Source organism: Ipomoea nil, unplaced genomic scaffold (assembly GCF_001879475.1).
Source record: "Ipomoea nil cultivar Tokyo-kokei standard unplaced genomic scaffold, Asagao_1.1 scaffold0268, whole genome shotgun sequence".
NCBI lineage: Eukaryota > Viridiplantae > Streptophyta > Magnoliopsida > Solanales > Convolvulaceae > Ipomoea > Ipomoea nil.
In genome coordinates, this window is record NW_017616696.1 from 3,710,954 (window position 1) to 3,737,463 (window position 26,510).

Here is a 26,510-nt window from a genome sequence, read left to right on the forward strand (position 1 = left end):
TAATGATTGATCGAATAGTTACTTATTGGAAAAGAAATGTAATACTAACCATGAATAAATTGTTTAATTGTTACTTACGTGAAAATGTATAATACTTATGACGAAAAATGTGTTAATTTTGATGAAAAATGTAATACTTTTAAATCAAATTAAAATATAATAATATTAAGAATTGAAGAGTAGTTATGATAAAAAAATTGTAATGTTTCTCAAGCATGAGAATCCGTTGAGAAAACCTCATAGAAGATTTTGTCTTACAACATTATATGATATGCACAACATTATCATCATTATAGTGAAATAAAAAAAAATGCTAATCACATGACAAACACAAGATCAGTAAAAAAAAAAAAATGCAACTTTAAACTTTAAATCAATCACATATGTAAAGATAACGAAAAAGAGAAATGGTTATGCAGTGAAGAGAAAGGGGGAATGTCTGGTAGGTGATTTTTTTTTATGTTTTATTTTCTCTCTTTTGAGTAGCAATGAAGAGTGGGCCGAGAGGGGAAGATTGGAAACACCACATGACAGTGATATGCATCTTAGCCTGCTGCTATGCCCATTACATTACACAATTATTATTGTGAACACCATGGGATCATAAATAAAAAGTACATTATTTTGTATACTATCAAATAATGTACATTTAATACATAAATAATGCATTTTTAGTATATAAAAAATGTACTTTATATTCAGTGAAAATACATTATTTTGTATAATGTGTATTCAGTACACAAATAAGAGTGAATTTCATTTTTCGTCCTATTGTTATATGACTTTTCCAATTTTAGTCCACCTTAATTAATTTTGCCACATTGTGATCACTGTTATTAAAAGTGTTCTAATTTTAGTCCATCGTTAGAATTTCTGTCAGTTGGCCGTGTATTCCAGGGGTATTTTCGTCTTTATTTGTTTTTGTCTTCTCCTTTAAGCGTTTGACTGTATTTCCTTTACCTTTCCCAGCCAAGTTGCGGAGACCTCTTCTGATGTTCTTGGAGCCCAATTTTGCGGGACTTTCCGATGTTCTTCCGGTGGCCGGTGTCTTCTTTCTTCTTCCTCTCAATCTCACCTCTACAAATTTGGCGGCGGCACCGCTTTCTTAATAGGGTGGTTGGGGAGCTTCAAGCTTCTTCTTTTTGCATTTGGGAGTGGCCCTTTGTTTTCTTCCTCGCCGCTGCCGCTCTCGAGATTCGTGGCCTTAGCTTGCTTGCCGATCAAGTTTCAAGAATCTAAGAGATCGTCGGAGAAGAAAAGCGGCGGCAAGTCGCCGGTGAATTATCTGACAAAGTGGTTTTGTTGGGAATGTTGTTTCGTTTGTACACTTACCAAGATATTCCTCCCAAGCTGTTGTTGTTGTGCTACTACTGCCATATCTACTTCGTCTTAGACCTCTCGTTGACGGTGGTGAGTGCGACGGTCCAAGCGGTGGTTGGAGTGGAGCTGGAGCCATCGTTCGATGACCTGCATTTGGCTACCTCGCTGCAAGATTTCTAGGGCCGGAGGTGGAATCTCATGGTGACCAACATCCTCCGCCCCGCCGTGTACGACCTAGTCCGGGCGGCCGCCGCCCGGTTCTTGCCGCGAAAGTGGGTGGCGCTCCCGGCGGTGGTGGCGACGTTCTTGGTCTCCGGGATCATGCACGAAGCCGTGTTCTACAATATTGGGAGGGTGAAGCCCAGCGGAGAAGCCATGTGCTTCTTCCTCATCCAAGGAGATTAACGCCAAGAAAGCCATTAATGGCAATAGGAGTGTTAGCGAACCTAGAGCTTTCACCAAACTACTCGTGTGTGTTTGTGTGTGTTCGGTAAGCGTTCATTTATGTTCGTTTGTTAAGGTAAACGAACAGGGCTTGAACAATTGTATGCTCGTTTGCTAAGAGATCGTGAATAAGCTCGTTTGTGTTCGTTTAATAATGTTCGTGAACAAGCTCGTTTAGTGTTTGTATGTTTTGACTTGTAATGTGAACAAACAAATTATGTGTCTGTGCATTTTTTTTTTATTTGAGACATGAATTTTTATTTCAATATTAGATGCTACAAACAGGAACAAGATTTTCAAAAACCTTAACGAACACGAACACTCCAAAATTCTTAACAAACGAACACGAACAATCTCCATTCGTTTATGTTCGGTTCGTTAACAGTCCTAAATGGCAGGTTTTGGCTGTCAAGAATCGTTTCAGGGCCACTATCACTCTCCTTTGTCATTCTCACAAGTTTTTGGCTTTTCTTTCCTCCATTTTTGAGAAACAAGCCAGATATCAAAGGATGGGCAGAGGTTCTTGCCTTTATCCAGTTTGTTAAGCATAAAAAACTAGATGGCTAGAAGAATTCATCCGCAATTTGGCTGGGAAAGGGAAAGGAAAACCAATTAAAAGGGTAAAGGAGAAGCTTCAACCATAGAATGACAAAAATACCCCTAAATAACACGGCCATGAGACAAAAATGTTAACAGTAGACTAAAAGTGGAACACTTATATAATAATGGTCGCAATGTGGCCCAGACAAATAATGGTGGACTAAAATTAAAATAATCCCTATAACAGTAGGACCAAAAATAAAACTAACTCCACAAATAATATACTTTTAATATATTAAAAATGTATATGTCTACACAACACTGTGAAGTGTGAACCATAGTCCACATAATAATTTACCTACATTACATATACCAACAGGACAAACACTGGTGGTGTATTAAATGAGGCGTCGTGCCAATCCCAATTCCCAATTATTTGATCCCACTCCATCCCTGCACGTGCACTCTTCACCCCACTCATTAGCTCCCACCATACTTAATTTCTAATCAAATTTTTGGGATAACATGCAGCACCTACCAACCATATGGAGAAAGGGGCAGAGGGGACAGGCATACATAGTTATGTTCAAATGAAAACCATGCTTAACTTGAGAGTTGAGACTATGAAAATTGCATGAGTGCATACAATTTACTACATGAATGCACACTAACTACTCCCAAAGTCTCCACCGTCATCCAGGCATGACTGCGAGTAGTTAGTGTGCACTCATATAATAGAATGTGTATACCCATGCAATTGTTCGCATGGTCTCACGTTAAGTAAATTCTCACCTGAACACAAGTCTATATATATATATATATATATATATATATATATATATATATATATATATATATGGTATCCAACTTCATTTGAAGAACCAATGTTTTATTCACAAAGTTCCAACTTCATTGGAAGAAGCATTCAACTTCTGTTGCTTTATTCATAAAAGTTCTAAATCCGAATATATGTTGTGGAATATGATGTAATGCAACTAAGGGAAAGGGGCGTGCAGAATCTATGCTTATGTTCTTCACTTGTAGTGTAAATGCAGTAGGAAGATGTGTTAAGTGACAATCTATTTCATGCACAACCACAACCAAAGAGGCCGGGGGGTGGGGGGGGGGGGGGGGGGTGGTAGGGAGTTTGCATTATTATAAGAGATAATAAAATATATATACATGCCTAAAGGTTCATATACCAAAGACAAATAATTAGAAGCAGAAGAATGCCTAATGCATTACATGCAAGCTATAGTCAGTTGAAATTTGACAAATTATGCACACAACTCAAAATAAATGAAGATCAGATAGGTGAGAAAACAGAGGGTTAAAAGAGCCAAAGAGACTTGTAGAAAAGGACTATCAGAGAATGGCAAACAACTATCAACCAGCCAAGAGACAATCAACCTTGACTACCAATCTTTCTGTGGATCCTTGGTAGCTTTATTTGGGAGAATGGAAGTGGAGGATTTATGGGCAGGGCATTAAGTCTTGGATTTGCAGTTTCTTGGGTATGGATGAACATTGGCCAGTTCACAAACCTGGTTCAAGATGGACTTCGGCAAGGGACGCCAAGAAAAGGTTTGCTTTCCCTTATCCTGCATTTTATCATTTTAAGGGTTTCAAAATTGTTATGAATAGTCACAATAAAACTTCTTAAGGGAGTACTTATCAATCAATAAATAAATCAGATTCTAATGGGGGGAGTGCATAGTAAATAAGGATATAAGAATGTTCAATCCATGGAGGTAAGTCATAGAGGAGGGCATACAGAGAAGGGCACTTTAAAAATGAAAAAGAAAAAGTAGCATTCAAGTTACCAAGTGAAAAATCATCAGAGGGAATACATGTCATAAAAATGTGAATTTTGTCTCCCTCTAATTTCCAAATCTAACAGGCTACTTGGTAGTTGGTATACATATCACATGCCTTAATAAAGCAGATACATCCAGTTAAAGTTCATCAGAAAATTCAAGTCTTGTAAAAAAAAGAGCTGAGTGAAAAAATAAAAAATAAAAATAACTGACCCCTTTCTTGCTTTGATTCTGAAGACGGCTTGCTTTTAAAAGATTTCTCCACTTGTCCTATTTAGTTTGTGAACAGAACATTTCATAATCATTAACAAGAAAGATTGTTTTTAACAGAATAAAAAGCAAGAAGATGAAAAAAAAAAAAAAAAAAAGGTTTTTCGGCTGTTTACTATTGAATCACAGCTGATAAAAGGATGTACACCTTTAGATCTACTGGTGTCCGATAGTCAGATGACGAGAAGAAAATCCTCTTTATTTGACTCCACTTTCCAACTCCACATTGTGAAACCCCATCAACTAACTTTCTGACCTCTGAAATAGTCCATAGCCTGTGGTGCTTTCTCCGAGCACAATTCCCATCAGATCTAGTGATTGCGGCACTATCATCTTCTATCACACCCAGTGCCATTTCTTCAAAAGAATCCTGACCAGTTTTGTAAAAATGCCAACCGCATTACTCAAAGAGTTAAGTAACCATGAAGAAGTACAGGAATTTCAAAGGATTAAGGCAAAAGTTAATGGTGCATTCACTCTGAACTAGTCATACATGACCTAACTCAAATTAGGGTGCATACATGATACATCATTGACCATTTGACCTTCATAAAAGAAAATATTAACGAAGTTGAAAAATAAAGTCAGTGGTAGGACCACTCTTTAAAATAATTGCCTAGCCTTTTAACAAATATACTTGTTAATTGTTATATTGATGTCTTTATCAAATTTGACCATTCTCTTGATGCTTATAGGTAGAAGTCCTTCCCCAGAAGATATCAAACACATGAAAGCACAGTGCAGTAGCACTGAGTAGTATATTTTGTTTGTGTTATTAAATGTGTAAACAGTGAATACATGAAACGAAGCATAGACAATTCTAAACTTCGCTACATCTGAAAATTATGAACTTGCTAAAGAAACCAAAAAGGGTATATTTTCCAGCTTTTACCTTACTAACATTGGGTGCATGCCTCTTACAACATTCCTCAGAATCAAAAGATATGTGGTTTGACTTTACCATCTTCACAAGGGATGCCTGCTTCTTATCAGATATTTCAGAGCCAAAAGATGATACATAGTTCATCTTTACCTTCTTTACATTGGGTGAATGCTTCTTATGACACAATTTAGGGTCAACAGATGATAACTGGTTCAACTTTACCTTCTTCACATTAGATGCATGCTTCCTATCACACTCTTTGAGGCCAAGACGTGAAATCTCTATTGACTTCACTTTCACCACATCAGATGCAACCTTCTTATCACATTCTTCAGGTACTAGAGGGCCAAATGGCACTTGAATAGCATTGAAAGTAAAGTCCTCAGAAAGAGACTCTATTGCTTCAGATTCAGGTTTGGGTTTCTTATTACATTTGACACTTTGACACTTATTCTTTGATGCAGAAGCAGAACCCTCTTTCCTTTTCTTGACATATCTTGTGTTAAGATCTGATGATTCGTCAATATACCTGCGAGTAGGTTTGCGCACTCTCCTTTGTGTATGAGAAGAGTCGATGGTATTTGTCTGGGAAGAGTTCATTTTTGGTGAATCCCCAAGATACATAGTTCCATGGCCCCCATTCTGCCCTCCTAGATTAAACTCTTCACTTTGCTTGATTGTAGACATGCAGACCAATCCACTTGATGTTAGAGCAGGAGTGAAAATCATGTCTTCATCTTTCTTATTAGAAGATATGCTTCCTGGGAAGAAGCTTGTTACATCTTCCAAATAGTCAATATGTCCCGAAGTGAATGAAGTAGGGAATTTGTGACAGTTCCCCTCAACTGACATTTCACCCTCATCTATGCGGCTGGGGAGTCCATGAAACTCAGGATTCGTCATCTGAAGTATATTGCTCCAGCATTCAGCTTCTTGAACTACACCTGTCAAATAGCATTCTTTAGACCATTAGTATATCATGATTTGAAGTTGGAATCGTTTTACTAAATTCATGATGGTTTCAGCAAATATAGTCCTGATCCTGAAAAAGACATGTAGAAACATAAAAATTAAATTGCAGAATGTTCATAATATTTATCGGGCAACTACAAGTATTTATTATCATATAAAAAATAAAAAATAAAAAATAAAATAAAAAGAGTAATATCTATCATAAGGGTAGCAATAGTTAAGCCAAAAGCAAGTTCACCTAAAAGATAACCACCATATGCATCCAAGGGATCATTTGGCACTTCAAAAGTTTCAGCTTCAGCATAGCTTGGCTTCAAAATGAAATTATTTCACATAAAATTTCAATTGTTCAAAGTTTTTGGACACATAGAAGGAAACAACTAATTAAAGCAAATACTTTGGGAAACTAATTAAAGCATATTACAGTTTCTCACTTTCTCAAGAAAAAATAATAATAATAATAACCCTTGTCTTCAATATATTTATATGAACTATATATTAATGTATAAACCTTAGGCTACTTTTCAGTTCTAAGTTTGGGTTTAAGAATCAAATAGCCAACAAGTAAAAAATGCTGAGTTGGTTATGGGTTTGATGGTTAAAACTGCAAAATCTAACTTAGAGATGATGGTTATTTGATTTTTAAAACTAAAAGCAGACTACCTATGTCTGAGCTTATTAACTTCAGCTTGGTTTGTTCAGTTTGGAAGGTTATTCAATGCTTCTACTTCCCCTAGATGGAAGTATCTCTTGCTGGGGAAAAGTGGGAAACAATGTAACAGCCCTGTTACACCCCCAAAACAAAACAGAGCAACCCAAAGACAAGCCTTTTGAGTATGCTTCACTTTTTTAATTTAAAAGTGTATGTATGTTATCTTTTTTCTTGTTGGTATAAGTATCCAAACAATAAATTTAGGCAAATACCAGGTCTTGGTTTCAATTAAATGTAAGAGGTATGTTTTCTTTCAAGGGACCAAGATGTGCCCCCGGCCCCCTATTATACAAAGAGAGATTAGCCCAATGAATAAACAGAAAAGCATCTCTTTCACAATGTAGTAAATTCAACCATTGGCCAGAAGGAAGGGCAACATCCAACATACCTCCTGAATCAGCTCTTTCTCCACTTGTAATGAAATACTAGGATCTTGCCTGCCTTTTAAAAAATAGTTATTAAAAAAAGGGACTGCAATTAGAAGTGAGATACACTTTATCCATGTAAGAAGAAATAAATGAGAGTTAGCTGAGAAGACCACAAAAATGGAATAAATGCATGCCATGACAAGAAATAAGCTAGTTAAGCCAAGTGCACAATTATTAGCCATCAACAGAAGAAAATTCTACGTTTATCCATGGACACAGGGTGTTAACATCTATCACAAAAGAAAATCATTACCTCAAACATCACATAGATCTCCTAATAAGTTTTGCTGACATATTAGGCCCCAAGACATGTTTTTTTTTCCGTTTTCTCACCTCACTCTTGTTGCTTACAGGTTGGAAAAGGATTAATAAGAACCAAGTAATTAAGAAGAAGGGGAAAAAAAGAGGCACAAGAAGCCAAGTATAGCAGTAGCATTTAACTTCATTACATATGGACCTACAACAGAATACACACACGCACACATAGTTTAAGAAAGTTGAAGACATAGAAAATCAAAGCATATGAAGTGTAGAATTGGCATGCAAATTTAAGTGCTAGCACCAGTCAATTATAGAAACAAAAAGAATGCCAGTATACATCCACCAAACATAAGTTCCTACTAGCATCCATTTACTGCTGGAGTAGCAAGGAAAAGGAATTGAGAAGGGACAGATTAGTCTACTAAAACTAGTTTTTACCTTCCATTTTAATGCACTTCCTTATGCTCTCCCTTGTCAAAGCATATGAACCCAGTTACAGAAACAAGCTTGTCTTTGGGCTCTGTAGGGAAAGAAACTCAAATTCAATTGCATAATATTTAAAGAATGAAAAATGGTTTATATTCTGTACCAAGCAATACCCAAAGCTCAAGCACAAATGATAAGGTAATTATAAGGGGTCTTCCTCCCCTAAATTGAGTTGCCAATCATCACTCAATGTATAATAAGAATGAGAATGGAGTTGTATAGAAACTACAACCATGCTAAAAAGCAAACTTCTTTCAAACGTATTGGATGAAACCTGTTTCAACATAGTGCATTTTCCTATTTGGGAAGAAGTGTGAACACCATCAAGTCCATCATATTGAATTGGAGAATGATATGATATCTAACTAAGACTCTTTCTTTAATGGGATAACCACAATGCTACTGGTTACCTACTCTTTTTTTTCTCTCTCTCTCTTTTCTAGGTAATAGCATTGACCAAAAAAGCTTGAATTTTTGTTTATGATCCGCTACTGTGAGCAAAACCGATGTTTGAAACAAGTGCTGCAAAGTTGTGGCCCTGATCTAAAGCTCCCCGCGGTTCTTGATATAATCTTCTAAAGATTCGCTCCTCATAAACGTAATCAAAATGATATCCTCAAATGATCACCATAATTCACAATTGTACAAATGCGAGAATTGAATGCTGTTTCTTCCATTTCCAGTATAAACTACTAAACGATACGATTTATTACTAATGATTTAAAATGCGATTTCAATTTCATCCAACATTCCTGCAATATCCACAGCAGCATTACCGATTCTGAACAATGCAACGCGGAGAGAGATTCGGGAGGAAAATGCGGCGTTTATTTCGCAATCGTTGAGCGAGAGGGAATGGAGAGGAAAGCTAACCTGAATCATAATCGGCGGGAGATAAGTATGATGCGATGAAACGCTGCTGCTCGCTCCTCTACTACAAACTACAGAGTGGAGGAGGAGAGTGGGGAGTGAGAGTGATGGCGCTTTCACAGGGGAGCAGTTTTATACCGCGGAATCCAAATGAGTTATAGGGAGGAGTGTTGTAATGTGGTTTTGGAGTCCGGTGCGGTGACGCGTGGAGTGCACTTGGGCATTGTTGATTACGAGGACCGGCCGGCTCACTCCACGTTTTCACGTAACGGCTTTCCGCTCATTCCCTACGGTTCAGTTCCGCTCAACACTGGAACCAACCAGGCCATCCTTTCCATCTAATCTGTTTGGTTGGAAGGAATGAATTAGATAGAAATAAATTGTAATCCTGTGAGTATAAAGACTATAATGTATTTATATTAGAGTTAATTCCAACAATAGTCCCCCGAGTATGATGATTTTCCACAATTAGTCCTTGACTTTTAATTTGGACAATTTAACCCTCTGACTATTGAAATCTTTTCAATTGTGGTCCTTCCGTCAAATCCTAGTTAAGTGAACATTAAATTGAGAAGTAAAAGCGTCATTTCCCCTAATATTTCATCTTCATTCTCGTTTCAGTTTTTCGAACTGCTGATTTCCCCTTCTGTCCTCGTAAAATTTGGATATTCCGACGAGTCAATGATCATTCACGAACCACCACCCACTCACCCAGCCGCCATCTGATCCCTCCCAATCTGAACTTATTCCCAAAGCTAATTTCCCGATGCTCTCCTTTGCCGAGAAGCTAACGGTTTCTCCGTAATCCTCGGTATCGGAATCGGAGTCCGAGTTGAACCAGTCCAGCACTCAGCAGGGAGAGGGGAAGGCGACAACGGCGAGGGAATCTGGCGGAGGGAACAGTGAAACGAATGGGTGGGGTAGCAACTGATCGGAGCTTCATCGCTTCTTCAAATCTCGTTGCAGGCACTTGGATAGGAAATCGCGGCATAATTCCGATGACTGAGTTGGGAATTAAAGCAACTCGTTGGAGTAACGGATTCGGCAGAGTGTATCGGCGGCGGCGGCGGCGCAGTCCTCCCACGGTCCTGGCTATGAAACAACTAGATAGGACGGGTACACAAGGAAGCTGAGCAAGGAGTTCTCTGTCGAAGTTCTAACGCTAACTCTCCTTAACCACCCCAATCTGGTAAATCTAATCGGGTATTGCGTCAATGGAGAACAGAGACTTTTGGTGTATGAATACTTGCCTATGGGTTCTCTTACAGAACATTTGCTCGGTAATGAGTACTATTTTTTTCTTTCACTACCTATATATTAACTAATTGAGTACTTAATACACCTGCTCCATTACTAATGCAGGCCTTGTTTTTTTAAAAAAATTATTTTCGAAAATACAAATTTCTTCTTCCTTGGACAATTGGTTGGGAGTTTCACACTTTCACCCATAACTCTTGTTTAAATAACTTTCTTTTTTTTTTTGGATTTTTCTCTGTGTTTTCTTTGGTTCTGCATATGTACTGTTGATGAGTTAGGGGTGGGCTTTCTTGATTTAGCATAATTTACAAAACACAAAAAAAGTTTTGAGCTTTGGCTGCTTAAAAATTTTCATGTTTCATTTGTGTAGTGTTTATACAAGGTCAAAGTTGAGAGCTTTATGCATTTTTGGTTGGGTTTTCGTGTTTTTAGTTAGAATTTGATGAGTATCTGAATCAAAGAACAACTCTGGGCTTTCGAGTTTCCGGCGGCGTTCGTCGGAGTTCTTATGTGAACTAGAGTTTTCTGACAATATGTTTCGAGTTCAGTGATAATGTTTTTGTATCTTATTCGAGTTGAGATACATAGTGAGAGGAGAGGTTTGTGAATGCAAAAAAAATGTTGTATGTTTCGCATGGCGCAAGAACTCGGAGCTCGTTGGAAGAAATGCTGGAAGCTCTGCAGCGAGAGACGAGAAACCAAAGAACTTGCCGCCGGAGCTGCCGTGGCCAACCCCCCTATGATCTATTGTAATTTGAGTTCCAGAAACATCTAATTGGATGAAGACTTTAATCCTAAACTATTTGACTATGGTCTTGCCAAGCTCACGAATGGGGGAGGAAATACAGCAACGACATGGGAATGAAGATGAAATATTAGGAGAAATGACGCTTTTACCCCTCAATTTAATGTTCACTTAACTAGGATTTGACGGAAGGATCACAATTGGAAAGATTTTAATAGTCAGAGGGTTAAATTGTCCAAATTAAAAGTCGAGGACTAATTATGGAAAATCACCATACTCGAGGGACCATTGCTGGAATTAACTCATTTATATTATATAATAATCATAATTTACAAATACAAATCTAATAAGAGATAATAAAATTAGACTTTTAACGAAGAAAAAAATGTTGGTGTAATCGTTTGTTAAAATAAATAGTTAATATTATTTTAATTTTATTATTTTTTATATTTTACTCTTTATTATATCATTTACTTTTCTTAAATAGTAAATACATTTGTATTCTGTGAGTGTAAACTTTAGTAATGAAATATTTCGTTAACTATTTATTATTTTTAACTTACTCATTGATTTTCATAAGGAATGTTAAGTTTGAACACATCCCAATCAAAATTTACATAATTATTAAATATATACTATGAATATGTTAGAGTGTATTAAAAAATATAATATAAAATTTAACATAAACTTTGGTCAATTAATTAGAATCACGAATTGACATTGATGAAATAGTACACCTAATTTACAGTATATATTCAACACACATGAAAAAATTATGCTTATTATCATTGTCTTTTTGAGGAAAGAGGATTTTGTTGTGTTTTTTAATGTGCATTGCGCCAAGGCTGTACTAAAATTGCAGTGAATCACAACAAGGGACTAGATCAAATCAAAAATTCATTTATGGTGGATGTGGCAACAAGAGGAAGCATGGATCATGCTAATTAATAGGGTTTTGTTTTGCAAAAACTATGCTTATGATATTATCCCGTGATGGTGCTTCCCTCTAAAATTACTATTGCACCACTTAATACAACATTTCCGCCATAGGTCATAGTTATGCATTTTTGAAATATTTACTTTTATAAAAATTTTGTTAATCTTGCATTGATATACGCCAGGATATGATACTTTGATAAATCTGAAATACTAATTTAAAAATACACATCAGGCATCAGATTATTCGCGTAATGCGCATGTGATAGCTAGTAATAATAATAAGGGTAAACCATAGAATTACAATTCTCCAAAGTGTGAAATTGCACATGAAATTACAATTCCATGGAGTTTAATAGGAATGGAATTACTATTCCATCCTACCAAACACCCCATTGGTTCAATTGTTCTTACATTTCAAAATGAATAGTGAAAGAATTCCTTTCATACTACTCCAACTAAAACTCAAATTCGAAAAGTATTTAAAATGTCCGCAATAATAAACCTCTAAACATTAAAAATCAATGGCTGGGTTTTATAGCGCATTCTACACTTTATAACCATACACCATTTATACTAGGACTGGAAAGCAAATAACAAATGCAACATTTCAGCCTAATTACCCAGATGTTAAGACATTCAAAACAATCTTAATCACCTGGGGGAGAGAGATGGGCAATTGTTATTCCATGGAACTAGTTAATAAATTTGTAATTAACATGTACCTTCAATTTATAAGCAAGGTGAACATTGGTCCATAATATAAGCACACCCCATTTGAGGGGCCTTCAAAACTGAACATGGTTTAAAAAACAGCTTGGGTATGACTAGCACTAGAGGTTTCATGACTAGGCCTACTAACTGATGGTTTCATGGTTGATTTGTTAAGTCTTAGGAAGGATCTTCAGTTGATTAGGGAGAAAAATGTAGCACCCGGGACAATTTCCTACAGATTTGTTGAGTTCGCTACATCGCACTAGACTTTTCTTACAATTGTACATAGTTTCCTTAAGTTTGTAAGATTTTTCAGATGTGCAAAAAAACAGTAATACATCTGTAAGGAATCCAGAATTTCAAGAGAAATTGAGATTGCAAAGGTCACAAAATCATGCTGCTTCTTCAGTTTCCTTTGAATTTGCATTGGTTGCCAAGCCTCGAATCTTTACATCATAATAAACTTCTTCCACTTTTCTAAGGTCATATTTCATTCCTGTCACAAGTCAAACCGTTTATGATCAGCTTTCTATTCATTTATTAGAACGAGAGGCCATCTTACATAATAAGTTATTCAGATTTCAAATAGGTAGGGGTTGCAAGTCAGGAAGGGGTGGGAAAGATAAAATTCCATTAATAACATTGAAATAAAATGATTTTTAAAATGCTCCAATCGAGGAATGAGCGAGATAATGTAACTAAAACAACAAACTAAAACCATACCATCAAACTTTTTACGCAAGAAATCATTTCGAAGATTAAGCATGCGGAATGCAGCATGAAGATCTGTCATGAATTTTAGAACCTGGCGGGGGCAATCATAATCCCCAGCTGTCACTTTGTTCACCACATACCTAGGCTGCAAATTCCAAATAAAATTATCATTCTTCCAGCACAAAAACATAACATGAACTCATATAGTCCAATTATCCTACATTCCTATACACAAGCCAGAAAGAGGAGTGTTTAATATAATTATGCCTGAGAATAATTTGGCTCAATTTAGCCACAAGCACTACTGCAGAATGAACTTCAAATTCAAAAACATACAATGAACTCATATACACAAGCCAGAAAGAGTGTTTAATGTAATTATGCCTGAGAATATTCTGGCTCAATTTAGACACAAGCACTACAGCTGAGTGAACTTCAAATTCACATAAGAATGCCAAGAAACTAAACATTAATATTGTCATTTCAAGTTGCTTTCTTGAGGAACATGTGCCGATGGAAACAGTCTCAGCATACCAAATTTCAAGCAAAAACCCATCCTCAAACTATGTCCTAAACATGAAAAATAAGCAGCATAAATACAAAGACAAATGTTCTTACCAACTCATTAGACATGAAACAAATCCCTGACACAAAAATAAAAAATGTTGTTAGTATAAGATCCTCAAATACAGAACACTGAAAAAATTGATCATAAATAACTAATGCACAATTTACATATGAACTATTCATAAATCCTAATCTTGTGTAATGACAGGGAAAAAATGACCACCCTCCCCCAAAAGTGTTTCCAACATCACATTAGATTTTCAGGAAAGGTTAAGTCACTCACCAATAAGGTAATCTTCAGTATCAAGTCCAAAATCTGAAGCATTTACTGCAATACAAATAAGTATATTAGGGTAAGACCAAAGGGAACCAACAATGGCAAGAAGGAAAGACTCGAGGCATCCCAATATCTCCAAAAGAATCATGGAAATTGAAAGAATTACAGGCATGATCTAACCATAACTCCCAACAAAGGTTCAACAAGTCACAAGCTTAATATGCTAACACTAAATAACTTATTTGAACAGAAGAATAAAAGAAAACATACAGCCCAATTTTTCCTCAACTTCATTATGCAGGAGAAGAGTCCCTGTCTCCAGCCAATGCATAAATGCCAGCAATGACACCACAGTCTGTGTCTCACTCCTCCAAAGACCATTATACCTATCCATCAATAATGTCAATCAGTAAATCAGTAGGCAAACAAATTACAAATGGTGAGAAAAGAGACACTTGCAATTGCTACTAACCTATAATACTGTCCAGGGCATTCCCGCAGAATTTCTGAAATCTTGGTATACAGTTCCTTCAGCACCCCGATATGAACACTTGCTTTCTCTAAGACCTCTAATTAATTGCATAAACATACTACATTTAATTACTTCACAAGTATTTCCGGAAGATGAATGGGATTTGTATACATATTGTTTATCTATGTTTGAAATTTAAGAAATGCAATTCTCACCAAAACAAACACATGCAAAATTTCCAATACAGGCTTACAAAATAAAGGCAGAGAAACAAGTTTATATACCGGGAACGGGGCGAGACTGATGAATGAGGAGGAGGCTAGAGTGAATGAGCCGAGTAGTGGACTCCATCTCCATAGCCACAGCTCTAATTCGATCGTGTAAGCTCGAAGAATCCAGCAAATTCTTCCGGAATTCCTCGAACTGCTTCTCCAGCTTCTCTGAAGAATGGGAGAGAGGCGCGTCGAGATCACCGGCCGCCATTGAAGTGCAGTATGAAACCGAAACGAGGACGTTGCAAAGAGGGACTGAGAAATTGCGAGCGGGAATGAGAGTGGGAGGGAAGGTGGGTTTAGGGTTTAAGGCGGTGCGAGGGAGTAGAGAAATGGCGTTCCGGAACACCGATTTCATCTTGGTATGCCCGACTTTGTGGTACAATATTTGTACGTACAAAATTTTGAAAATGATAAAATTTAGAAGGTTGTGTTGCTTGTGTAGTTGTGTTTCTTTTTTTTTTTTGAAAAACTTGTTATTGTGTATAATTTTGAGAGCTATAATATACTCTTTATCTTTCTTCTTTTATTTATTTTGTTTATTATTTATTGATGTAATTAATTCTTTTTTATTTGTTTATTTTTTAGTATTTTCTTATATTTTTTTATTTTAGATTATTATATTTATTAATAATTTTTTTAAAAAAATATATTTTTAATCCCTCAATTGTTTTTTTGGAATAATGATAAAATTGGTCATTCAACTACACAACAAATTGCAATTGAGTCATTCAACTAAAATTTAACTCTATTCAAAATTTACTTAGTAAATGAGTATTTTCAAGTTTTATTATCTTTATATATATATATATATATATATATATATATATATATATATATATATATATATATAATTTGTTCAACTTTGATATTTTATCTCAAAGATAGAGAATTGACAATGTTCTTCCCTAAAAAAAAATTTCTTTAATAGTGTACATCGTCCTTATTTTTCTTACGTGAACCTATTAAAAAATGTTTATTTTACAAATGAAATACCGAGACTAAAGAAGATTATAATTTTAAAAAAAAAAAGTACTAAAATCTCATGCATTAACTAAATTTAATAATTTTGTGTTATGAAAGTTTTTTTTTTTTTTTTTTTTGAGTACTTTTGACCCTATTACATGTAGTATTTGTCAGTGTTGTAAAAATCGCGCCTAACGACTTTTTCAACATTGGATTTGTTCATCTCCCACTTGGGAGAATCATTTCATATCGCTTGACCACAAGAAATTTTGTGTCATGAGAGTTATGTTGGATATACGTGTTGAAACACGTCTTGGAACAATGTCAAAGCGGAACTAGAAATCCGAATGTAAAGTTGGAGAAGATAGCTAATGTAAGAAGCTGACTGTACCGTGTTCCTGGAACACTACCTTAAAATTAAAGTGTTAATTTTCTGGTGACGGCACCGACACGCTTTTGACTAGCAAACACAGATTATATTATGTATATTATGCTCAGACAAAGAATAGAAGATGAAGAGGAAGGAAGCTTTCTGGTTTTCTGTGTGTCTCATTCGAACAGGAGAATGGGATTTTATATTGAGAAAGCTCAAGTAATCCTTCCATATACACCACACATGCATGCGCTATAATAGGAAAAATAGCCTTCAGATGAATGGTTTTCCAACAAGTTAAAACTACAACTTTTTTAAAGAGTTAGGAGAGTATATTGTAACGGTAAAATATTAAAGATCGGACTAAAATAACTATCAAAGAATAATTGAAGCACTAAAAATGTATTTTCATAATTTTAATTTAAGTTCTAAATAAAATAAAATAAAATAAAAAACACCCTACCTACTACAATATTTTTTCAATAAAACAGTATATAATATAAAAAACATATAGTAGTGTTACATTTTCGAAATATAATACAAATCTTGCTTGGTATTGCAGAATTGTTCATATCATTGAACCAAATTTAATAATAAATACAACAATTTCTAGTTGAAACTTGAGAAATCTAAATATTGTATGATACAAAATTTACAGTACCTCATGGTACTATAGCATGTATTGTGGGCAATGAAATTACATCTCTCTCGTTTCGTTAAAAGTAGAATGAGAGAATATAATTTCACCCAAAATATTGTACAATGGCATTGCATGCATGCATGCAGTAAAATATAGTGAAGGAAACTAGTGTTTTCCTAGAGAAATTAAGCAGAGGTAAGCTACCAATCGACTAAGTACGCCAGTGAGTAGGAGCAGAGCTAAGCATTGCCTGAAGTCATGAACATCAAAGCCTAGTTTCAATAGCGCCCCACAGCGAGTTATCAGCCAAACACCGGAGAATCTGAACACAAACCATAATCAAAATGGAAGCTCATATCATAGCTAGTTAAGGGTGGAAATTAAATAGCTACCTGTCAGCATTTGCAGTGACAAAGGCTTCTAAAGCCCACTTTGGATAACAGAACTTTGCTACATACTTCCCAATTCTATCGTCTGGTTCCTGGTTCGCGATGAGAGTCAGAACGACAGGAACAAGAACACACCACTGCATGTGTAAGGTGGCAGGCAGGCATACATGAGTTTTCGATATACATATATGTTGCCATGTTGGCTAGAATATGAAGGGAGTATATGTACCAGTTGTGCAGGACCGGGTTGAAAGCAGACAGCAAATACATAGGCCATTCCAGAAACACAGTACACGAGACACAAGAAAACAATGTAATTCTCTGCAAAGGTGGATCTGGGATTGTTGAAGAAATAGAACATTGAAAGGAAAACCAAGGGCTTTATGATAGTATTGAAACAGTCCAGAACATCCTTTGACATAAAATATGCTAGACTGCTCATGCCACTCTCTCTCTCTCTCCAGTATTCTAACTTGTCTGCGGTAAAGGATCTCAGAGCTGCAATCTTACATAGAAGTGCTGCAAATAAGAAACATGGCTGAAGAATGAGGAATTGTTATATATGCAACATGCCTTAACTCTACTATATATGTTTTGTTAGTTCCCACTTACACACTGCAATCACGCTATACATGTAGCCAAAATATCCAAATGTGTCGCCCTTTGTCTTTGAAAGAGTTCCTAAGCATGCTCCAGCTACCAAAAGGATCATATAATCTGCTGCGTGTACTTTAGCTTCTCGCAATCGCTGCTTTATTACCCTGCACATAAAAATTAAAATTGCAAATTAAATCATTTTCTTCTGAGCTAGAAACCATCTATGCAGACAGGCAAAGTTTCAGATGATTGACTTTATAAATAATATAACAGATAGTACAGGGATTTAAAATCAATACCTTCCAATGTAGTACCTAAACTGGCGGGCCACACCAGGTGTGATTCGATTAGATAAGTCCTGGGATGCCAAGAAGTTGGGATTCGAAGCATCTCGCTTCTCAGGCACCGCTTCTGCTACAGCAGGTGTATCATCATCCTTTGATGATGCTTCCTTGTCACATAAATGCATCATGTCTGGGGGCACAGGGTACCCATTATAAAGCATCCATCGAACAGGAAGCTGCTCAATGTTCACGCCTTCAGGTGGTTTCTCAATTCCCTCAAGGATGTCAATGAAGTGATCTGGAGGATTTACACGCTCTGGTACAACGATTCCAAGGCCTTTAAAATAGTCTTCTACTTTCTTCACAGATCCAATGTACACAATAAGACCACCTTTGGCCAGAAGTACCAAGTCATCAAACATCTTGTACAGCGTGTAGCTGAATTAGAGAAAGATCATGACAACAATCAAATTGTCTGAACAATGATTCAATAAACTGAATTCTGTATGATTCATTAAAAATAATATTTATCTATTGATGGAGATTTTGTTTTATCAGCATTCACTTGTATTTTAAATGATGATACCCAATGCACCACTTTCATGTGGCTTAAAGAGCATATATTTTTTGAAACTTCAGTAGAAATTAACAGAAATAATGTCAAATCGTGTATAAGTATCTTATTTGGAGATCTAAAGAAATTGATTACTTGACTTTTAGTGAAAAGAATAGTTGCAAGTTGACTGTTTATTGCATTTAAATACCAACCTTGGTTGGTGAAGAACCATGCAGATGTTTACCCCTTCAAGAGCTTCACGTCTAAGAGCTTTAAGAAGTAAATTGGAAGATGCACTGTCTAAACCAGATGTAGGCTCATCCAAGATTAGCAGTGAAGGTTCCATAACCATTTCCATCCCAACATTTACTCGTTTCTTCTGGCCACCTGAGATTCCACGCATCTCAACAGTCCCAACCAATGAATCCCTCACCCCCTGCAGGCCTAGTGATTCAATGACCCTTTCAATGATAAGGACCTTATCAGCCTTTGGCATGTCTGCAGCTAGCCTTAATGGTGATGTAGATGGATTGTCCAATATAAGATGGATAAAACAGTCAGTATACGATATGAATTTTGAACATAATAAACAAGGAAGTATAGAGTATATAGACATTGCAATTCTATCCTTTAAAATTCAAACAAAATAAGGAGCCAAGTCATGTAATTGGTATTGAATATTATAAAGTTTCACAATCAGCCATTGATATTTTGTCATGCTTTATAAAATAGTTCATTAGTGTAGACAAAGCTATCTAAGATAGAAACTTACCCAAAAAAAAATCATTTTTCCTTACCTGGGAAAACACAGAAAAATCCTTACCTTTTCTCTCTATCTACTGATAATTTCAATTCCAAAGGGGTTAATAAATTGATTTTCCTAATGAATCCAAAGAATATTAAATGCATATTTGAAGTGTATCAACCTTACTGCAAACAAACTAAAAAAAAATACTATTCAACCTGATTTCTTAATATAAATTTAAGCCTGTCTATACCAACATGAGGAGCCTCCTCAATTAAAAGTAGATTTTTTATTTCTTTTTCCCAGATAGATCAAAAATTAACTGTTGCTAAGTACCTGCATCGTGCATTGAAGCGAAGGTTCTCTTCCACAGTCAAGTTCCCATGGACAATATCATCTTGGGCTACAAAACCGATAATTTTCCTGTAACACTGAATGGATACATCCTTTCCATTTATGAGAATTGCGCCTTCTACTGAGCATCCAGTTATCTTTCCTAGCACAGCAGTAAGAAATGTTGTCTTCCCTGCTCCTGATGGGCCCATGACAGCAGAGATTCGACCTGGCATCAATTTTCCTGTAACACTTCTCATCAAATGTCTGTGCTTCTTTTTGAGAGTTATTGTTAGATCTTTGAAGGCAATCTCAAGTGTGGGCCTAGTCTTGATATCTTCATGTGTGGCCATTGAAATTAATCCTGAGAAGGTCATGTTTTGCTGTACCTGCTCCAAAGCTTTCTCTTTCTCAATTTGACCATATGCATACTTAAATATTTGGGTACGACTATGCAATTGTTTAGCCTTAACCGCTTGCTTTTTAGCCTTCTTATCACCAATCGGCACATTGAAGCCTTCTTGATTTTCTGGATCTTTTTCAATTGACTCCATTATTTCGGTAAGCTTGTTTGGATCCTTTTTCTTTTCTGATGAAGGGTCTTTAGGTGGTAATGATGAGTCCGGCTGGTCTGATTGATTTCCATTATTTTGCTTTGAGACTGCGCGTGAGGTCTGTCGTAATGAACCAAAACCCCCAGATTTGGCAACTTCTTTTGCAGACTTCCACCTTTCCCTTGCCTGGGCAGTTTCTCTGGCATGTTTTGCTGCAGCTTCCCTGGACTTAGCCATTCTTGCATACCGAGTTGTTATGACTTGATCAGAGAAATTATAGAAGATTATGAGTATAAAAGTCAAAGCACCCTACATGTTCAAAGAAGAAGAGAAAGAAAAATCAGATTCTGTCTATAGCAGTTGCAACTGCAAATTTTTATCTGTGCATCTTAACACTAGTAGAATCTACTTGCAGATTGCACTAAGATTTTTATAGTACATAACCCTTGATCTCTGTAAACTATAAGATCAATGAAGTGATACTTGAGAGATTTATCTTATTTGGTGTTAGATAGGAAACATAAATTACACATTGGGAAAAAAAAAAAAAAAAAAAAAAAAAGAGAGGAATATAAGCCAAGACAACCGCAAGAAAAAGATCATTATTAGCTCAAAAAAGATGAGCTCATAAGCTCATAACAAGGAAATTTTCTTTTTATTCCAATAAAGAAAAAACCACTTACAATTAACATGAACCCAAAAGCATGCAAGTTTTGTATCTCTGATTTTGGATTGCATGTACTCAACTTGAAGCATGCTGCAAAATTTTGTTCAAAAGGTTAATTCCAAAGAAAGGTATTTATCTACAGGTCTATACAAATAGATTCAAAGTCATATTGTTTGTTTGAAGAGGATAAAGTGCAACAGGGATCACCAAGCTAGAAAGGATGCAATAACTGAAATGGCTGGAGTATATCACTCACAACTGCTCCAGATATTGCATAGAAAATGAACTCCCTAGGTTGGGAATGAGCTATATGTTTCTAGCTACACATTGAACTTTTCATGAGTTCAATTACAGGCCAGGCTTTCACTTGATATCTAAAGATTTACTGATTAATGCCATAATCAAACTAAAGAGTATGTTCAAGATTTTTTTAATTTTTTTTTTGAATCCTCTTTAAGGGTGGGCTATTCTTTTTCCAGACAAGCAACTTCTGTTACTGTTTCTGATCCTTTCACTTTTACCTCTTGCTATATGTCTCTTCCTTGCTATGTACTGAAGGATGAAGCGGAAACATTCAGTTAACTAAATTGTTATAATTTATTAATTGTTGCTTGTTCATAAACTAGATCCACTATCTCATTTCTCGGCACTTTTTATCCCTTTTGATGCACCTGAAAGGGAAAGTATGGCTGCACTAGTACTTTTTGCATGCTACACCATAGAAGGTGAGAGTTTGTGTACTTGCATTTCAAAGTAGACATATTTCGTGTTTGTGTGACTGTGCGAGGACATATGTTTTTGGTACCAAAGTTCTTTATATATCTATTATCTCTTGAAAGTTTTGGTAAACCAAAAAATGATGATCATAAGTATACTTTCTTGGTGACAAAAAATTGTAAAGGTAAATGCAAAGATTTAGGAATTTACCACTCTAAAGCTAAACAGATAAACAAGCTAAGTAAAAGTTTTAAAAAATAAAGATTGACTGTAACAGAAATTTTCAGCAATTTGGATATTGATGAGAACTAACCTTTTGGCTTTATAGAACCCTTCATGCAGTAATGCCTGAAGGTGAGTTAAGTAGATCATCAGTGAGTTCATAACCAATCATCAATAACAAATAGAATTCAGTGAGTTTAGAAAACGTCATGTTAGGATTTAGCTAGAGGGTAATGCAACTTGTTAACACAAATGCACAATACTGGGGAGTAAACGTCAATACCCTTTAGAGCAAGGAATCTTTTGGGTATTAGAGGGACAATAAGATCCTGCTGAACAGAATACCCCCTCATTACTGGCGTCACCAGCCCATATATCAGCTCCGCCACAGGTATGGTTTAACACGCCAGGGGGTATTTGGTAATGATACCTGAATTTTATTTACCAAAACATGTGTTAACTGATCATGTATGCAGTAGAAGAAACTGTAATGGACTAACTGTAATTGACTAAATAAACCTTAAATTAATTCTAACTGTAACTTACGGATCACAAACACCAGTTGCTTTGTTGAGTGTGGCAAGAGGGCAGTAAGAACCTCTGGGGCAAGCTATAACAAGACAAAAAAATCATGCAAACTAGTAATGAATTCCTACACTCAACAAGTTTTGCATAATTACTGAAAATTTTAGCTTTAGAACTAAAAGAAACTGCAAATCAAGAAAAGCCAGAAGTAGTGGAATTAAAACAAAAAGAAAATTCCGAAATTGCAGGATCAGATCATTTCTGCAGACTGAGGACAATGGATGCAAGTCAACTTGATACTGCCTTGTGATTTTAATAAGTGTCACTGATTCATATCTATTAAATGGCAAAGACATAACTATCTTGTTTAAATGTTGGTTTTCAATATGTGTAAGTGCATACATTGTTTTGCCATTATCTTCCCTGCTGTACTTTGTCAGCTTGCAATATGCATAATACATCTCATTTATTCATGATTTATGAGCCTTAACACAAGAGACTTCTACCAAGTTAAAGTATTACAAACTAGAGTAAAAATGGCTGCTTTTCAATACAAAGATTATATCCTAATTTTCAGGAGATTTAGCTAGTATTCTTTAGGTCCTTAAATTCACTCAACAAAAACAATGAAGCTAACTTGTATAAAGCAAGTCCTGAGATAGAAAACCCAACACATTATCACTAGTTACTGGGAGCAAACAATTTTAATGTATTTTACTCATATAAATACAAGTGTTTAGATAAACTTACGTATCATGCAAGTGAGACCTTTTGGGCAAAAAAAACCCTCACAACAAGGCTGACTATCAAGAGTTCGATCAGGGATATCCTTTGAGTTTCTAAGATCCACCTTTACACCCAAAGGAATACTGCAAGACCATCCAGGTTCACATCCAGGAACCCATGAGGTCAAATTACAGTTTGAGTTGGGTTTTAAGTATTGAACATCGGCTGATTTTGTATCCAAAAAAGAAGTGAAGTAAAACTTTATCTCTGCAGCGTTACATAGTCGTTGTCTCAAATCTGTCAACATGACCAACCTAATGTTAAATACTATGCGAGATGGAGAAGTAAGGCAGAGTTGAGTGTCTAAAGAGCTTCTATGCTGAGCTATACAAGTAAAAATAATGGAACTGGTCACTTTTGGCTTCTCTTACAAACATAATTTCCTTTTCAAGTTTGTTTCTTAGTTCATACATTTATATTCATGACTGAAGTCTATTTTCAGTTCAAAATGCAGTTGAGATGACAGAAGAACATCCAAATTATTTACAGGGCATAGGGCCAATACGTATAGCATCTAAAATGGCATGGTGTTCCTTGAACATTTGCAGCAAAAATTTTCTGAAAGAAAAGGTTCATTTATAAAAATTGGTAATGGCAAAAACAGACATTCTAAATGCTTTTCTCCAGAGCAGCCATGAATGTAATTATGGTACTAACATTGATCTTTCTTAAGCCTCCCAATTTAATGCATGATCAACCTATGCCACTACATTGTCCCCTAGAAATGAATAGTTGAATACCTCTTCTCTCTTTATAACAGTTACTCAGAAAATCCAAATTGTTGGAAAAATTGAAGGCTGCATTCACATCAGCATCTCTGCAATCAAATAGAAGAAATGGATCATGAAAATGCAGAGTACTACTTAATCATAAAAGGAGATACATATATATAGACCACCTGAGATAATATATACTTACACATCCTTAATGCAATATCCCATCTCCTGGTTTATTTCTTTGTTATAAACCTTTGTGAGGTTTGAAAATTGGGTATAGATGAGAGATGAAACAATTGGTGCAGCAGCACCTTGATTGCCTTTGGGGGCATCACTAACATCATCCTCAGATTCATCCCCATCATCACACCAAGCAGGCCATGAGGACCCCAAAACAAGAATCAGAAACAACAAAAATGGAACGGAAATCCTCGTTCCACTCATTTCAACCATTTCATATCATAACTCAGTACTAAGGAAAAAAAATATATCTAAACCTAGCTTTTACCCACCAAAGCGTCTAGGATTGCTAGTTATGTTTTTTCCTTGTTCAAATCAAAGAAACTAGCAATGCTCAAGTCAAAATCTGAAAATTAAAACGAAAATTCTATGCACATATACTACAACCTCCAAGCCTCCAGAAAAAAATGATCGGTGAGATGGAAAAGAAAAAGATTGGTGATTTGTTATGTAGGAAGCTGGAGATTTTGAGGAGGGAGACAAAGGAAGAACAGAGTTCTTGGTAAAGCGCTTGGCTTCATGCATGGATGAGGAGAAATGTATGTCTAGGGTTTGGGAGGAGGTCCATGGTTTCTGGAGCAAGAAATGGCGGGGAGAGATTGATGGCTAACTTTGAGGTAGAGAAATAAATGATTTCTTGCCTCATGGAAATGTCGTCCAATGCATGAAATGTTAGGACTGAAAGTCTCAACTCCTTAATCAAGGAGAGGTCGTTGGGTAAATTTTACGAACACGTTGACCTCATTCCCTTAAAAAACAATAAATAAATAAACTTTTAAAATGTAAGAATTTAAAAAAAAAAAAAAAAAAACAAAAACAAAAACAATTTAGTGGAACATGATTATGGTACTTTAAAAAGATTATGAGTTCAAATATTGTCAACATCCTCTCAATTTTAAAAGTGACTCTCATTTGAGACGGATCATGTCAATATGAAATGTAATACTTATATTGAGAAATATAATGTTAATCAATAATAAAGTATATGTTACTTATAAGGAAAATTGTAACACTTTTGAAAAAAATGTAATGCTTTTAAAATCAAAATATACAAATATTACATTTTTGTTCAAAAGTATTACTATTTTTCTTATAAGTATTCCGTAATAAACACTTTATTCTGGATTAGTATTACATTTTTAGTATAAGTATTATGTTTTCACTTTGATCTGATCCGTCTCACAGACAATGATTCGTGAGATGGTCTCACACAAGTTTTTGCTCAATCTTAATTATTTCACTTATTTGTCTAAGTGATGAAAATGTTGGTGGTGAATAAATCGATGTACCATATATATATATATATATATATATATATATATATATATATATATATATATATATATATATATATATATATATATAGCGGCAAGATAGTTTTCAAACATTAGGTTATAAACCCAACGAAAACAAGGAGATATAAAATGGATCATGACCTTAAGTTTGAGCACTCAGAAAAAAGGACCGGCGAACTAGAACAACAGCGAGCACTTTGTTCCTTTTATGGAAGTGTTGGCAAAATTTTCTTGTAGGAAAACGATTTTGAGAATTCAAAATCAGCAACTCAACAATTATGTCTTGCACCAAGTATTTATAGGAGAATGATGAGTTAATAGCATTAATAATGACTTTAACATCTGAAATAATTTCAGATATTTAACCCTCCCTAGCAACTTTAATCTGAAATTTAACACAACCATTACGACCGTTAATTCTAAACAAATAAATTAGAATTAATTCGAAATTAATTCCTAAGAATCATAATTAACACTTCCAATATCGAAGAGTAGTGAACCACATTGAATAGTCAACAGTCCGAATGGTGACTATTCATTCAATGTCCCGAATGGTAAAACAGAGTTCAAATCAGCAGCTCAACAATTATGCCCAACACAAGTATTTATAAGAAAATGAGGAGTCAATAGCATTAATAATGACATTAACATTTGAAATAATTTCAGATATGTATCCCCCCCCCCCCTCCCCCACCCCCTCAAAACAACACTTTAATATGAAATTTAACATAGCCGTTACAACCGTTAATTCAAAAAAAAAATTGAATTAATTCCTACAAATCAGAAGTAGCACTTTCAGTACCGAAGAGTAGTGAACCACATTGAATAGTCAACAGTTTGAATGGTGACTATTCGTTCAACGTTCCGAATGGTAAAAGATAGTTCAAAATTATGTCCAATACCAAGTATTTATAGGAGAATAAGGAGTTAATAGCATTAATAATGACA

The 26,510-nt window shown here is 35.5% G+C and overlaps 3 protein-coding genes, 1 long non-coding RNA gene and 1 pseudogene across 7 annotated transcripts; 2 read left to right on the plus strand and 3 right to left on the minus strand.

The window, feature by feature from the left end:
• The first annotated feature begins 435 nt into the window (after window positions 1-435).
• On the plus strand, window positions 436-1,848 carry LOC109152951 (annotated as a pseudogene).
• Window positions 1,849-3,441: 1,593 nt separating this feature from the next.
• On the plus strand, window positions 3,442-22,856 carry LOC109148981. The gene is made up of 3 exons (XR_002048902.1): window positions 3,442-3,744; window positions 10,052-10,054; window positions 22,846-22,856. It is a non-coding gene; the product is annotated as an uncharacterized LOC109148981 (long non-coding RNA).
• LOC109148827 (telomere repeat-binding protein 5) lies at window positions 3,504-9,107 on the minus strand. Of its 4 annotated transcripts, none has more exons than XM_019296581.1 (8): window positions 9,007-9,107; window positions 8,086-8,167; window positions 7,347-7,399; window positions 6,500-6,557; window positions 5,284-6,218; window positions 4,540-4,761; window positions 4,335-4,391; window positions 3,504-3,905 (listed from the first exon to the last, which is right to left on the minus strand). In XM_019296581.1, the coding sequence occupies exons 2-8, from the start codon at window positions 8,090-8,092 to the stop codon at window positions 3,792-3,794; spliced, it is 1,446 nt and encodes a 481-aa protein (XP_019152126.1). In that variant the 5' UTR covers window positions 8,093-8,167; window positions 9,007-9,107; the 3' UTR covers window positions 3,504-3,791. The 4 variants fall into 4 exon arrangements, with proteins under 4 accessions (XP_019152126.1, XP_019152119.1, XP_019152142.1 ...); XM_019296574.1 differs by having other exon boundaries at window positions 6,485-6,557; window positions 9,007-9,106; XM_019296597.1 differs by lacking the exon at window positions 6,500-6,557 and having other exon boundaries at window positions 7,347-7,395; window positions 9,007-9,106.
• On the minus strand, window positions 12,913-15,367 carry LOC109148937 (translin). Its single transcript, XM_019296647.1, has 7 exons — window positions 14,970-15,367; window positions 14,686-14,782; window positions 14,484-14,599; window positions 14,220-14,264; window positions 13,988-14,013; window positions 13,379-13,514; window positions 12,913-13,151 (listed from the first exon to the last, which is right to left on the minus strand). Exons 1-7 carry the CDS (start codon window positions 15,313-15,315, stop codon window positions 13,048-13,050), a joined length of 870 nt encoding a protein of 289 aa, XP_019152192.1. The 5' UTR covers window positions 15,316-15,367; the 3' UTR covers window positions 12,913-13,047.
• LOC109148953 (putative white-brown complex homolog protein 30) lies at window positions 16,827-24,999 on the minus strand. The gene is made up of 14 exons (XM_019296649.1): window positions 24,230-24,999; window positions 24,052-24,128; window positions 23,276-23,548; window positions 22,547-22,610; window positions 22,284-22,430; window positions 22,092-22,126; window positions 21,078-21,151; window positions 19,844-20,703; window positions 18,975-19,271; window positions 18,222-18,644; window positions 17,938-18,086; window positions 17,555-17,844; window positions 17,329-17,462; window positions 16,827-17,258 (listed from the first exon to the last, which is right to left on the minus strand). The coding sequence occupies exons 1-14, from the start codon at window positions 24,478-24,480 to the stop codon at window positions 17,102-17,104; spliced, it is 3,231 nt and encodes a 1,076-aa protein (XP_019152194.1). The 5' UTR covers window positions 24,481-24,999; the 3' UTR covers window positions 16,827-17,101.
• Window positions 25,000-26,510: the final 1,511 nt, after the last annotated feature.